Source organism: Sphaeramia orbicularis, chromosome 22 (assembly GCF_902148855.1).
Source record: "Sphaeramia orbicularis chromosome 22, fSphaOr1.1, whole genome shotgun sequence".
Classification (NCBI taxonomy): Eukaryota; Metazoa; Chordata; class Actinopteri; order Kurtiformes; family Apogonidae; genus Sphaeramia; species Sphaeramia orbicularis.
Window position 1 is genome coordinate 4,778,666 of NC_043978.1, and position 14,714 is coordinate 4,793,379.

Here is a 14,714-nt window from a genome sequence, read left to right on the forward strand (position 1 = left end):
TTAATTGTCGGTTAATTGCCCTTTTCCGCCCGTCCACACCTGTCCAAAGGCTGCCGGTTTGTCCGTGCTGCGCCACGGCTGGGATAGCCGGTCATGGAACCAGATCATAGTGTTGATGAGTCAGAATGTCTTTATGGACATGGTGGAGCCAAACACAGACCAGCCTGTCTGTTTGTGGGAGCTGTGCACCCCCAAATAAATACATGCATAAATGCGGGGTCGGTATCGGAGCGTTTTCCCGGGAGGTTGGTGTAGTCTACAGTCAGTAAAAAGTTTCACTTTCACCTCTGCGGGGGCATGAACTGCCCAGTACCCCCATAGTATTAGAAGTAGGACGGAAAGTGACGCATGCACGCACGCAGTTACCAACCAACATGCACACATCCCCCAGCTGTACGCGTGCGAGTACCCCCCCCCCCCCCCCCCCCGACGGAATGCACGTGTGTGCACCCCCCACACACACCGGTGAAAGGCACGCGTGTGCACAACCCCTCATTACACACCGCCATATCAACAGATGAATTCCACAGGAAACACTGACTGTATCCAATGGTTCCATAAGTCAATCATTAAGGAATATGACATGCTTTTTTCAGGAAGTGTATAATCAATATTTAGCTTTTACTCTTATAGACCGTACTGAAGAAGAAATTCAGGTTCTCAGGAAAATCGCAGCTCATTAATTAATCGTTAATCGATCGATAAAGGCAACCAACTAACGATTAATGAATTAATCGATAATTTGCATCCCTAGTTTGAGGTCAATCAGAAGTGTAATTTCGGAGAAGAAGACGACTGAAATTTATTCCCCATAAGAGCCCATGTTAAATTTTCCGTTAGTTCCCGGATCCAGAAGAAGATCCTGATCAGCATGTGACCATTATGTTTTGGTCATCTCCCCATCAGGGCTGTACTGTAGAAATTTCAATTTGATATCATTTATATTTACTGAGTTATTGCATCGATCCACTTCCTATCTCTTATAATGGGGAAATTTTTCAAAGTCACACCAAATCCAGAATCAGATCCGGATCCAAATAATTTCACTAACTTTTGTTGACATCATCATAAAGTAGCTGTATACCAAGTTTGAAGTCAATCGGAATTGTAGTTTCGGAGAAGAAGACGATTGAAATTTTTGTAACGGACAACAGACGCCGCCGACAGATGATGACAACAGACGCTGACGCCGACGGACGCCGCCATACAACAATAGCTTACAGCCTATTGGCCAGTAAGCTAATAAAAAACAAACAGTGCTTTTCATACACTTTCTTCATACATTTCTAGAGTATTCTGCAGCTCATTTGGAAAGTAAAGCATATATTTAAAGCTAAGTGCAAAGGAACTAAAACTGACTCACTGCCTACTATTTTGTGGGAAGGAAACAGGGAATGAAAATAAAATGGGTACATCAGCTAAAGGCCTTGAAATTGTTCTTGCTAGTTTATTGGAATGGACCCCTGATGAAATCACAAAGAACAGCACAACATATCTGCTACACCTGCATACGGTGGCATGTTGACTCTATGGTTAACACAGTCGCTTCATAGAAAGCATGTTCAAATCACGATTTTACAGTTTTGACCTTGAGAAAGTCAGACATTCAATTTAACATTCCATTACGAAGTAACAGAAAGTACGAGGCCTTTTATTGAACACATTTCAGAATTTTTAAAGGTACTAGTACTAAGTTCAGCTTGATAACATCTCCTACATTGATTAACTATGAAATAGAAATCTCTGTTACAGTGGATACATTTAACCTTACATAGTTTGATAGCAGTGACTGGTAAGATATTTTTTGCACCCCCCAATTTTGGTTTGGCTTCTCTTTATTTGTTATTGTTTATGTTATGCATGGACATGCATACATTTCTATGTCACTGAAGGTGTTTGTAAAATGGCTAATTGTTTGATTATGTGATTCTAAAAGCATGCGTATTAATTATTTAGTATAGTAACTTGGCACTGTAAACATAGCAGCTAGATATATGTTAACACAGCTCAAATTTTGCAGCTGTGCACATCAATCTTTCAGTAAAATAAATGCAAGTATTTTGTGTCTTTTGGGAATGCAAAAGTTATTTATTAAAATGGAAAATACTTCATTTAGTTTTATAGGTATTTTGTCTGTAAATAGATAGTAAATATACATTTATTTTTGCAAGGAGAACTGAATTAAACTTTAACTAATATTTAATAGTTCACTAAAGTGTCTGGTAATCATTTACTAATGGTGTTCATATAAAACTAAATTTATACATTTAATAATTCACAAATGTTATTAATATTGATTAATACTGACTTAACTTATTTCATTGTTATCACAGCATTCATTTGTTAATTACATTCTGACTTAAATTTTCATTAAATTTTCTTAAGTTTTTATGTAAATTGTTCTAGATCTCTGTATCAAAATGGACAAAGATGCCAGGGGCTACATACAACCCAATATGATCTCAAGTGGGTCAGTCCAGTAAAATGCTAAAAGTGAAGAAAGTAAAATTACACGATGAAAATGTTTATATCTATAAAGCATCCTTCAGAACATGTGAATAACATGAACAATCACAAAAAACCTGAAATTTCTTAAGAAAAACAAGTACAATTTTTAGCCTGTTCATCATTTACACATGAGGATCACAACATACAGGTCACAGTGGATCTACAAGGACAAAACATTTCAGGTTGTTCACTTGTTATGAAACAATAGTGATAGCTTATAAATGTACACTACATTGCCAAAAGTATTTGCTCACCTGCCTTGACTCGCATATGAATTTCAGTGACATCCCATTCCTATTCTATGGGGTTCAATATGACATCGGCCCACCCTTTGCAGTTATAACAGCTTCAACTCTTCTGGGAGGGCTGTCCGCAAGGTTTAGGAGTGTGTTCATGGGAATTTTGGACCATTCTTCCAGAAGTGCATTTGTGAGGTCACACACTGATGTTGGACAGAAGACCTGGCTCTCAGTCTCCGCTCTAATTCATCCCAAAGGTGTTCTATGGGGTTGAGGTCAGGACTCTGTGCAGGCCAGTCCAGTTCATCCACACCAGACTCTGTCATCCATGTCTTTATGGACCTTGCTTTGTGCACTGGTGCACAGTCATGTTGGAAGAGGAAGGGGCCAGCTCCAAACTGTTCCCACAAAGTTGGGAGCATGGAATTGTCCAAAATGTCTTGGTATGCTGAAGCATTCACAGTTCCTTTCACTGGAACTAAGGGACCAGGCCCAGCTCCTGAAAAACAACCCCACACCATAATCCCCCCTCCACCAAACTTTACACTTGGCACAATGCGGTCCGACGAGTATCGTTCTCCTGGCAACCGCCAAACCCAGACCCGTCCATCAGACTGCCAGATGGAGAAGCGCGATTCGTCACTCCAGAGAAGGCGTCTCCACTGCTCTAGAGTCCAGTGGCGGCGTGCTTTACACCACTGCATCCGGCGCTTTGCATTGCACTTGGTGATGCATGGCTTGGATGCAGCTGCTCGGCCATGGAAACCCATTCCATGAAGCTCTCTGCACACTGTTCTGGAGCTAATCTGAAGGCCACATGAAGTTTGGAGGTCTGTAGCGACTGACTCTGCAGAAAGTTGGCCACCTCTTCGCACTATGCGCCTCAGCATCCGCTGACCCCACTCCGTCAGTTTACGTGGCCTACTACTTCGTGGCTGAGTTGCTGTCGTTCCCAAACACTTCTACTTTCTCATAATACAGCTGACAATTGACTGTGGAATATTTAGGAGCGAGGAAATTTCATGACTGGATTTGCTGCACAGGTGGCATCCTATCACAGTTCCACGCTGGAATTCACTGAGCTCCTGAGAGCGACCCATTCTTTCACAAATGTTTGTAAAAGCAGTCTGCATGCCTAGGTGCTTGATTTTATACACCTGCGGGCATGGAAGTGATTGGAACACCTGATTCTGATTATTTGGAAGGGTGAGCCAATACTTTTGGCAATATAGTGTAAATGTATTGTCATTAGGGATGGGTGATATGGAAAAAAATCATATCACAATAATTTTTTTTCCAGATCAGCTATGTATCATGATATAAATCAAATCACTATTTTTGTCAAGCTTGAATTTTTCATTGCTCAGAAGTTAGTTGTGAAGACATCAGAAGGTTATTTTTGATTTAAATATGATTTATTTTCTGTCAGAGGTTGAACATGACAGATGTGCTGAAGAACATTATACAACTGTTTCAGATAACGAACATAACGTGCTGAGAAATTTTAATCCCCCTCAGCCAAATATACTGTAGATTCTGTTAAAAGTTACTGCCCTATAATTTAGATTAGATTGTCTTTGAGTAAAACTTATTACATACATACATACATATATATATATATATATATATATATATATATATACATACATACATACATACACACACATATATATATATTTGAAAGTACTCAGATATTACTGCACAAGGCCATTTGACCTTGAAAGAGTAGGTCAAGGTCACCTATTTTCAATAGGCTTCTGCTCCATGCCAAGATGCATCCACAGTATAAATGTGGTGCAGATATGTCAATGCATTCTTCAGATAATGTGATTATGTCGTTGACTGGACAGACAGACGGACGGACAGATGACAAAACAATTACGATACCCCTCGGCCAAGGGGTAATAAATACTAAACTAAAAGCCTGACCAGCAGGCAAAAACTTTCAAGGTTTAAAAGAGAACACAAACAAAGCAGACCATCTTCACGAAACAATGGGGGGGTATATACATATATATATATATTATATATATATATACATATACAGGGTGGGGAAGCAAAATTTACAATGAACATTTAGTTGTTTTTTCTCAGCAGGCACTACGTCAATTGTTTTGAAACCAAACATATATTGATGTCATAATCATACCTATCCTATCTATTATCCATACCTTTTCAGAAACTTTTGCCCATATGAGTAATCAGGAAAGCAAACGTCAAAGAGTGTGTGATTTGCTGAATGCACTCGTCACACCAAAGGAGATTTCAAAATAGTTGGAGTGTCCATAAAGACTGTTTATAATGGAAAGAAGAGAATGACTATGAGCAAAGCTATTACAAGAAAGTCTGGAAGATACTATTAAAGAAGAATGGGGTGTGTGTATATATATATATATATATATATATATATATATATATATATATATATATATATATATATCTCAGGGATTAAAGCAAAAATTTTTCATCTGACTGAAAATTTTCTTCTGGTCAAATTCATTGGCCACTATTAAAAATGATGCAATACAATACTACTATAGTGTACAAGTTTATATAGTCGAATTTGGCAATACTGTAAAACACACTGAATGGGAGAGTGTACAGGTGTAGAAGATTAGTAACATGGATAGAAAAAATGTCATGAGTGGTATTGGTGGGGGGTCTGGGGGTCCTCCCCAGAAAATTTTTAAAGCTTCAGGTCAATTTTGGTGCTCTCTGGTTAATTTTAAAGGGTATGAAAACCTTTGAAGTAAGTGAAAATAACTAGAAGAAAACCTTACTGCAAAAAATGAGTGAAAAACTTTTTATTTAACAATTTAGGAACTCCTAAAACATAACTCCAACAGCACATGAATTTCGGGGAAAATGTCTGTGTAAATGTAATCCTAACCAACTAATCTTTTATTTTTTCTGCTTTTTGGTACTGAAACCAAAAGTTTCAAGCTTGGTCATTCCGGATGTACGCTTCTGTTTTTTCCAGAGACACATGGCACATTAGTAGAACTTTCACTTTAGCAGTAGAGGTGGAGGTTGTTGCAGGGACAGTGGAGCTGGGAGCAGAGGAGGAGACAGATCCTCTCTGAGGGTATTTAAAATACAGTGGCTTTGCAAATACCAAGGGTGTTACTCATTCACTCGGTTTTATCTTCGTACTGTACCACACAGATAGAAATAAGATGCTAAACAGGTCAAAATAAAGCACTTATGCAGTCGGGCGCGTAACCGCGTAAAGCCGCGGCGCGCACAGCTGCACGCACAGGAAGGGCACATACACACAAACACACACACACTAGTCATATACTGGCAAGGGGAGATAAGCTATGAACCCAAACATGAAGGTACATGTAGATCAGTTCTGTCTTCTTCCCTTTTCGCTGTGGTTCTTTCATAATGAAAGCTACTTGTTAGCACTAAACTAAAGTTAGTCTGGAGGCTGAACTTCGGTAAAGCTGAACTTGTCCATGTGTTTCTGAGGCACAGAATGAGCAGCGTTTCCTTCCAAAGAGAAATAGTCATCAATCTGTCCTCCCGACATAAAAATAAAGAAGTCATCTTGTTATCATCACTGCTAAACCTGTCAGCCCCCTGTGCGTGTGTTAAACACCTGCAGACCCAGGACAGGATCGCAGAGTCATGTGGGGAAGTTACTTCAATATGACTTTTTTCCCTCAATTTTTCCATTTGACGGAAATCCGTCGTGGTGACGGAGAACTTTAATCCCTGATATATATATGTGGGGGTGTGTTCTGTAACTGCCATAACTGGCGTTTCCGAAAATGAAACTTAACATACCTTGAACGTAGGGCTGCACGATTAATCGATTTTAAATCGAAATCGGATTTTTTAATTAGTACGATTTTTAAAAAAGGGAAATCGTAAAATCGATTTCAACTCTCTCGTGCCTGCGGGCCGGGCGCTTGCGGGCTCCCGTAGGCTCCTCCTCCTATCAGTGCCAGCGGTCTGTCACAGAAGTCCGTGTAATGACTGGACTTTAAATGTGTTCATGAGCCCGCAGTACTTACAGCAATGTAAGCTGTGGCTTTACGCACGGATCCCGCAACTGAAATAGAACTGCATGCGGATCACTCATCTTACGTTGCCCTTGATCCGTACCGTACTGTCTTCTTCCGAACCGGGTCCGGGTCTCGGGTCATCAGCCTCAGCAGAGGAGCGCAGACAGCCCTGTGCCCACACACATCCACCAGCTCCACAGATAGAATCCCTCCAGCGTGTCCTGGGTCGGTCTGTTCCACGCACAGATCCCCCAGTTTAAATAGAACCGCATGTGGATCACTCATATTAACGTGGTCCACACACGCACGCACGACTGATGCCTGTCACTGACTTACATTGGTATCACTTCTGTGGGCCCACATACCCAGAAAAAACAAAACAAAACAAAAAAAAAACAAACAAAACAAATATATATGTGTGTGTGTGTATATATATATATATAATTTAGTCCTCTTACTTGCTAAATTTTTCATTCACAAATGTAAGTTCTGTAACACAAAACCAAATAATATTTATTTTTTGAAAGATGTTGAACTTTATTTAAAGCTGTTCGATAAATCTGGAAACAAAAAGGCAGGTATAAAAAAGGCTATAAAAAACATAAGTATTTGCTCTGATTTGGACATTGTATTATATAGTGTATTCCCCCTGACAAACTTCTTTTATTTTCTTGTTGTATACATTGTTTGTATACTCCACTTCATTCAATAAAGATTTAATTAAGAATAAAACTTCTGTGGGTTCATCACGTGATCCCATCACAGATTTGAGGTCAGAGCAGTGCCTTGCATTGTTGGCTGCTCAAGAAAATGGCATGCTGACTTCTGTTGTCTTTTGTAGTTTTACCCAAAAATCGAAATCAAAATCGAAAATCGAGTTTTTAGAGGAAAAAAATCGGGATTTTTTTTTTTGCCAAAATCGTGCAGCCCTACTTGAACGTCCAACTCCCAGCTTCTGTGCTACACCCTACTTTTCAGCAACCCGGTCATCCGAGTTCTCAGTCAAAATTTTCTCCCGAGGGAACACTCATAACCTCCCACTGCAGCCCAAACATTAGCGAGTTGCTGCGGCTGGCTCTTAAGGCTAATTTTTTGCTTTATGTACGTAAATGGGTACGTACTTTTCTAACGTTATGCGTCACTGCCTTCAAATTTCCATGTGTCCTGTACATTAAAATGAGCATTTCTCAATCAATCCACCAGAGGGCGCCACTCTTACTTACCATACTGACCAAATGCCATGAAGAAGAGTAAAGTTTTTTGAGAAGGAGAAAGTCAATAATAATCAACATGGTGATGACAGAGGAGGTTTTACTAATGTGAATACATATGTTAATATTGAGAAGGGTAGTTGTCATAAATATGTTGGTAGTTTTTCACTAACGCACACAGTCGCTTGTTTAAAACAGCTATTTATGGAAACTATTCTGTTCAAATCTCAACACTTTTTCCACTGTTCCCGGTGGTACTGCTCTGTTTTGTCCGTCCGGGTACGCATCTGCAAGCTGCCAGAAAACGGACAGAATTAGGCACCTAATGTACGCAGGGGACGTACAGAACGCTCCATCTGTATCCGTCTGCGTCTTTAACATAGAGCATAAATGAGCCTTTACACCTGTGCTACGTGCGTCAACCTAACTTGTCATGGCTCTAGCGTGATTGGATCGGTGCGGAGCTACTTAATTATGATTGGCTGATCTTATGTCTGTCAAAACATAGATGAATGAATTCTATCGAAATTGTATCGAGCATGTCTCATATTTCTATCAAGGAAAAGTTATATCGAGATATATATTGTTATTGTTTTATCGCCCAGCCCTAATTATCATGTACTTTTAATTTTACACTGATACAAATTGAAAAAAAATTGAGTTGTCCTTATTTATAGGTTACTATGACAATATTCTACTGGTCCATAATCAGATCAGTGCAGTGGGGCAGCCATGAAGAAAGACTACAGTTTAATTTCCCATGGATCAGTAATGACAAAGAACACAAAGTCAAATCAAGTCACACAGCCTCTTGATTAGACATGCAGCCATACAAAAAATGAAGACAAATTCATCCATGTGGCCAAACACACCTGTATAAAACAACAAAGAGACTAGTAAAAAGAACCAGTGATTCATAGCTCCAGTTTCCACACTCTGGATTTAGAACCAAGTATTATAAAGCTATGAGGGAAGATGGGTTTAATGCTATGAGTGACAATAAACCCATCTTCTGTCTCTGCTAATCATCACCACTCATACCTCAGCGTCTAGAAATCAGTCCCTTTTATTTAGAAACAGGACGTTCTTTAAATAGACTGTAACTATGGGACATGCCATTTTATGATCAACTTACCTTGAGCTGGTCTTTGCCTGTGAAGGCAGTGAGGTCCTCATTATCAACCTCTTCTACATCGGATTGGCCTTGTTTCAGTGTGGGGGGGTTCTGATCCTTCTGTTTAAAATAGAGTAGAGTACAGTAGACTTTATTACCCTTGGCCACACTGGCTGCAGGGTATTGTCATCAGCTGGTCATCCGTCCGTCCCTCCGTCCAAAAACTTTGGCATGCAGTAAGTCAGGCCACTGGGTGGCATTAGTGCAGCTGATAAGTCAGGCCAAGGGTTTTCAAGTGCATGCACATTGTGTTTGTCACTACACAGATTGTGCAACAAAATCGTAGGTGGTCTCTGCCAGCAACAGCTTGGCTGAAGTTCCTTCTTCTTAGGTTTTTCATAAAGGGCTTGATTCTTTTTTTTAGGTAGAGGCTATACTCCATATTGCATACCTTTTACTTCTGGAACATATTAAAAAAATGTCTTGTTTGACATCAAGTTTCAATACCTATGTCAGTGTCACAGCATGTAGAACTTTAATATATTTCTAATAATTCAAGTTGTGATATTAATATTACTTCTTGGTAGTTCTTCTCAGTTCAACTGGACTAATTTAGCTCTTTTGAAAATGTTTCCTCTCTCTTCCAATAGACAAAACATTTTCAAAAGAGCTAAACCAGTCCAGTTGAACCGAGAAGTACTACCAAGAAGAATGATGACCTGGGCAAATGAGAACCTATACAAATGTATTAATATTACCAATGGTTTTAGTTGGTATTAAGAATAAGACTTTTTCTCATAAATCACGTAATAAATAACATAATTTATCTCTAAATGGTTATACTGACTATTAGCTAGTCAAGTCGAAGTAGCTTATTAGCTAGCTAGTCAGCTGCAGTTTGCAGATTCAGTAAGACAGAGAGAAAATCTGAAAGTTAACAAATGAAAAAGTAGGCGGAGCATACCAATACCACTGCCCTCACTGCACAACCTTTGCTCCGCCTACTCACAGACACTCCACCTAGTCAGGGATTCATTTAGAATTTTGAAATTAAAGATAATTGTAAACTAGATTAAACTAAATTACAGTCCTTTTTGGGTAGTTCAGTTGAAACAAGATAATCTCCCCAACTCTTAAAGCAGCATATGACTTTCATAAGTGTAACAGTAGTAATTTATTTGTCCATTTAACAAAATATGATACATACAGTTTAGATTTCTATATTACACATGGGCGAAAAGGCATAGGCCGAAGCAACAGCTTATTTATGCCTACCCTACTTACAAGAAGGAAAGTTGCAGAAACAAAACAAGATAAGATGATACAGTTCTAAACAACAATATAGATTAAACAAACAATATAATCTAAGATAAATCTTAGATTCATACTGATAATTGTCTTACTTTATCCTAATATTTTATATTTATTGAATAGCTTAGTTTTAAACATCCTTTTAAATGTGGTGAGTGATGTGAATGTTTTTGATTCTTTATCAAGGTTGTTCAACAATTTTACTCCAATTACAGATATGCATTTGCCTTTTGTGTTGGTCCTTGACTTTGATTTCTTGAACATACAGGTTCCCCGAAGGTTATACTGGGACTCTAACTGAGAACATCTCCTGTATGCAGTGTGGAAGTAGGTTGTTGTGTGCCTTGTAGATGAATACAGCAGTGTTGAGCTTAACCAGATCTTCTAACTTCAGAATATCTGAACTGATGCAAAGTGGACTGGTTAGTGCAAAATAATCCTTCTGATTTATGATCCTAATGGCTCTCTTTTGCAGGGTGAACACTGGTTTGATGATTGTTTTGTATGTGTTTCTCCACACCTCCACACAATATGTTAAATATGGAAGTATGAGGGAGCAGTAAAGTATAGGAAGTGAGTTTTTGTTTGGTATGTAATTCATTTTATGTAGTATTGCAATTGTTTTTGAGACTTGTTTTTATATTATTATTATTACCTCCGCCGAGGAGGTTGTTTTCATCAGGGTTTGACTGTTAGCCAGATAACTCAAAATGTTATGGAAGGATTTTGATGAAATTTTCAGGAAATGTTGATACTGGCACAAGGAACAAATGATTAAATTTTGGTGGTGATAGGGGTACGTGCACGATTCCAACACCATTTATTCTAATAATTTCTTAATTCTAATAATTTCCTTTTCAATACGGTCTATAAGAATAAAAGCTAAATATTGATTATACACTTCCTGAAAAAAGCATGTCATATTCCTTAATGATTGACTTATGGAACCATTGGATACAGGCAGTGTTTCCTGTGGAATTCATCTGTTGATGTGGCAGTGTGTAATGAGGGGGTGTGCATGCGCGTGCCTTTCGCCGGTGTGTGTGTGTGGAGTCGGGGGGGGGGGGGGGGGGGGGGGGGGTTGTACTCGCATGCGTGTAGTACGGCCGGGGGATGTGTGCATGTTGGTTGGTAACTGCGTGCATGCGTCACTTTCCGTCCTACTTCTAATACTATGGGGGTACTGGGCAGTCCATACCGCCGCAGAAGTGAAAGTGAAACTTTTTACTGACTGTAGACTACACAAACCTCCAGGGAAAACGCTCCGATACCGACCCTGCATTTGTGCGTGTATGTATTCGGGGGTGTACCGCTCCAACAAACAGACAGGCTAGTCTGTGTTTGGCTCCACCATGTCCATAAAGACATTCTGACTCATCAACGCCATGATCAGGTTCCATGACCATCTATTCCAGCCCCGGCGTCGCAGCGCAGACAAACCGGCAGCCTTCGGACAGGTGTGGACGGGCAGAAAAGGGCAGTTAACTGACAATTAATAATTTAATCCAGCAAATTCTTATCGCCAATTAATCGTTAGTCAATTAATTGTTTACATCCCTACCCCCAACCCAGCCTGTGATTAAACACATTGCCTACACAGTAACTCACTTTTAAGGGCTTTATTTTTGGCAAAAATGCACACCTTCAATAAATCTCTAATATGTGCTGCTTGATGACGTCTTTGGCAGAGGCAGATGACAGAGGTGAAGCTCACTTCACAATAAAACAACCCAGCTGTGGATCAACCACAGTGATATTAAATGATCATCATCATTAAATGTCCTCCAAATTATTTTCATCATCCATGAAATTTCTTTTATTTTTTACACTTCTTTGCCCACTACCCACCCGCATTTCATTTAATTTTACCCGTGCCCCTGAAAATTTTTTTTTTTTTTTTTTAAACCTGTCCCTGCATGTTTTTGCGGGTTACCCAACCCAGTGCAGGACCCTGGTGTTTTCCCTACTTTTCACCTCTTAGATTCCCTTCACAATACCACTAATGTTTCCCTGGTAATCCTCTTGCCAAAAATGCCGGTACTCAAACTCAATAGTTTCAAACCGTTTCCGGGTCATGCGTGAAATTCCCCTATTATCACTAATCCATTAGTCTTTCCATGATTACACACCTAAATCACTTTCCTCATGGTGAACAACTGAAGGCGTGTACGATTACAACTTATCATACACGCCTCGCAAGCATACAGGGTATGGCTGGGCCCTCACCGCTCACTCACTCCTTACAGTACATGTATGATAAGCCTACACAATGACATATTCCAATATGGTTTCATTGCTTGTCTCCATAATTGTTGCTGCTGCAGCTACAAGGAATTCAAATTCCTACAATGCACTTCGCAACAAAATTTCCAAAAAGGCCTGAGTTACATATCGGTTTGGTATGCAAACAAGTGGACTGCTTGTGATGTAGTCATCTTCAAAGTTGTTCACCATGAGGGAAGTGATTTAGGAGTGTAATTACAGAAAGACTAATGGATTAGTGATAATTAGGCTATTAACTTCAATAACTTCATACTTTTATATTCCAACATATTTGTATATTTATACACACCACTGCTGCTACTGTTTTTTCTTAAACTTTTTAAAATTATTTATTCTTTGTCAACGTGCAATAACTCCTCACTCCTCATATTCATACCCTTATATCTTTACATTTCTTAATACCTCTACCTCAGACACCTTATTGTACATTTGTATATAGAGCATTTTGCACTTTTATCTTATCGTATTTTTTTCGATTGCACTATTTCTACTTTGTCTATTTTAATATTTGTTGCACTGATATGAAGAAGCTCCCCCAATTTCGTTGTACAATGTATAATGACAATAAAGAGCATTCTATTCTATTACTCGGGTTTTACAAATTGAAGACAAAAACGCTGCTTTAACTTTCAATCTGATCGCACTTTGAGTACTGATTCCCAAAAAAAATTAAAAAAATCTAAAAATTTAAATTCAGCCATCAAACTGTACACTGCACCTATCCTAATGGTTAAAGAAAGTGTGTGTTGAATTTGAAAAGAGTTAGGTGACTACTATTGGAGAAATTTGGTTGGACCAAAATTTCAGACGGAAGGAAGTCGCATGGAATTCTTGGCATTACTATAAACCCTATGGGCACACTGGGGTATAAACACATTATTAGTTAACCCTAAGATAACTATTTATTTTTAAATAAATTTGAATCCAAAACACTTATGGTTAGAAGTACTATTGTCACACATTTTGTTTTCAGTACAGATCAGGTAGTGGCAATAGCTCTAGTTCATGCAGATGAATGAGAGTTGGAACAGCCAGAAAAGGACCTTGGCTTGAATAGTGCCAGAGGACATCCTTGGGTCCACTCAAAATTCTGTACTATGTACTACATACACAAAAGGCATTTTTAATGTTTGGAATAATTTTGTGTAAATAAACAGGAGAATGTATCTTTACAAATGCAATGCATCTGTAATTGGAGGCACGTAACAAAGGCAACCTACCAATCTCACCTCTACCGGCATACCAGTGACACTACAGAACTGCCCACATCTGTGTGATCCTATGGACTGTGCTGTATGTGTGCAGCACTACTGACTACCAGCCACTGAGCTGTGTTCAGCATCTGTCATTGTCTGTTGCAGCCACAACTGTATTGCATTGGCAGAAACATACACTAATTAAGTGTCCAAATCTTGCATACAATAATATTAACCCAGAAAAAATATGCAACTCACACAATATCAATTATATACTACTCTTTGGTATACAAAAAAATAAATAAATAAAAATCATGCACAGTGTTATAGCCTAGTGGTACACTTGAAAACTTTCCCTTTAAAAATGGACTATACAGTTAATCCTGGCCAGGTTGCTATGACAACATGCCCTACAGGCAATGTGATGGTTAGTGACCCATTTCTCTAATGTATGTTTACCAAGCAGGGGGGCATGGACCACTTGTTAAATCAAACAGCGAGCAAACAAAATCAAGACAAATAAGCACAGTAAGACAGTGTAGCCCATAACTAGTCCTGAGCTGTGTCATGTAGCCTGTCACTGCAGTCATGAACATGAGCAGCTGTTTTCTTTAAAACCATCACTACTGTATCAGACAATCTCTTGGAGATCACCTCATGGCTGGTGTTGCTGTTGAGCTCCGTGCTGTTGGCTGATGGACATTCTGGTTCTACGCAACAGTCTTTCGTCGGGCAGTCATTCTGCGAGACAGTCTGGCCCTTCCCCTTCGGCGTCTTTTTCGTCTGCCCCGCACCGCTGCTTTTCGCCCGCTTCTGTCGAAAGCTAGCAAGCTACGCAA

The 14,714-nt window shown here is 39.2% G+C and overlaps 1 protein-coding gene across 1 annotated transcript in view; it reads right to left on the reverse strand.

Annotated features, from left to right (window-relative positions):
- Positions 1–14,714, reverse strand: part of pcnt (pericentrin) — an 80,484-nt gene that overhangs the window by 62,105 nt on the left and 3,665 nt on the right. The window contains exons 3-4 of the mRNA XM_030125923.1: positions 14,530–14,706; positions 9,107–9,205 (exon numbers count right to left, since the gene is read on the reverse strand). Coding sequence (XP_029981783.1) covers positions 9,107–9,205; positions 14,530–14,706 — 276 coding nt within the window. The remainder of the gene's footprint in view (positions 1–9,106; positions 9,206–14,529; positions 14,707–14,714) is intronic.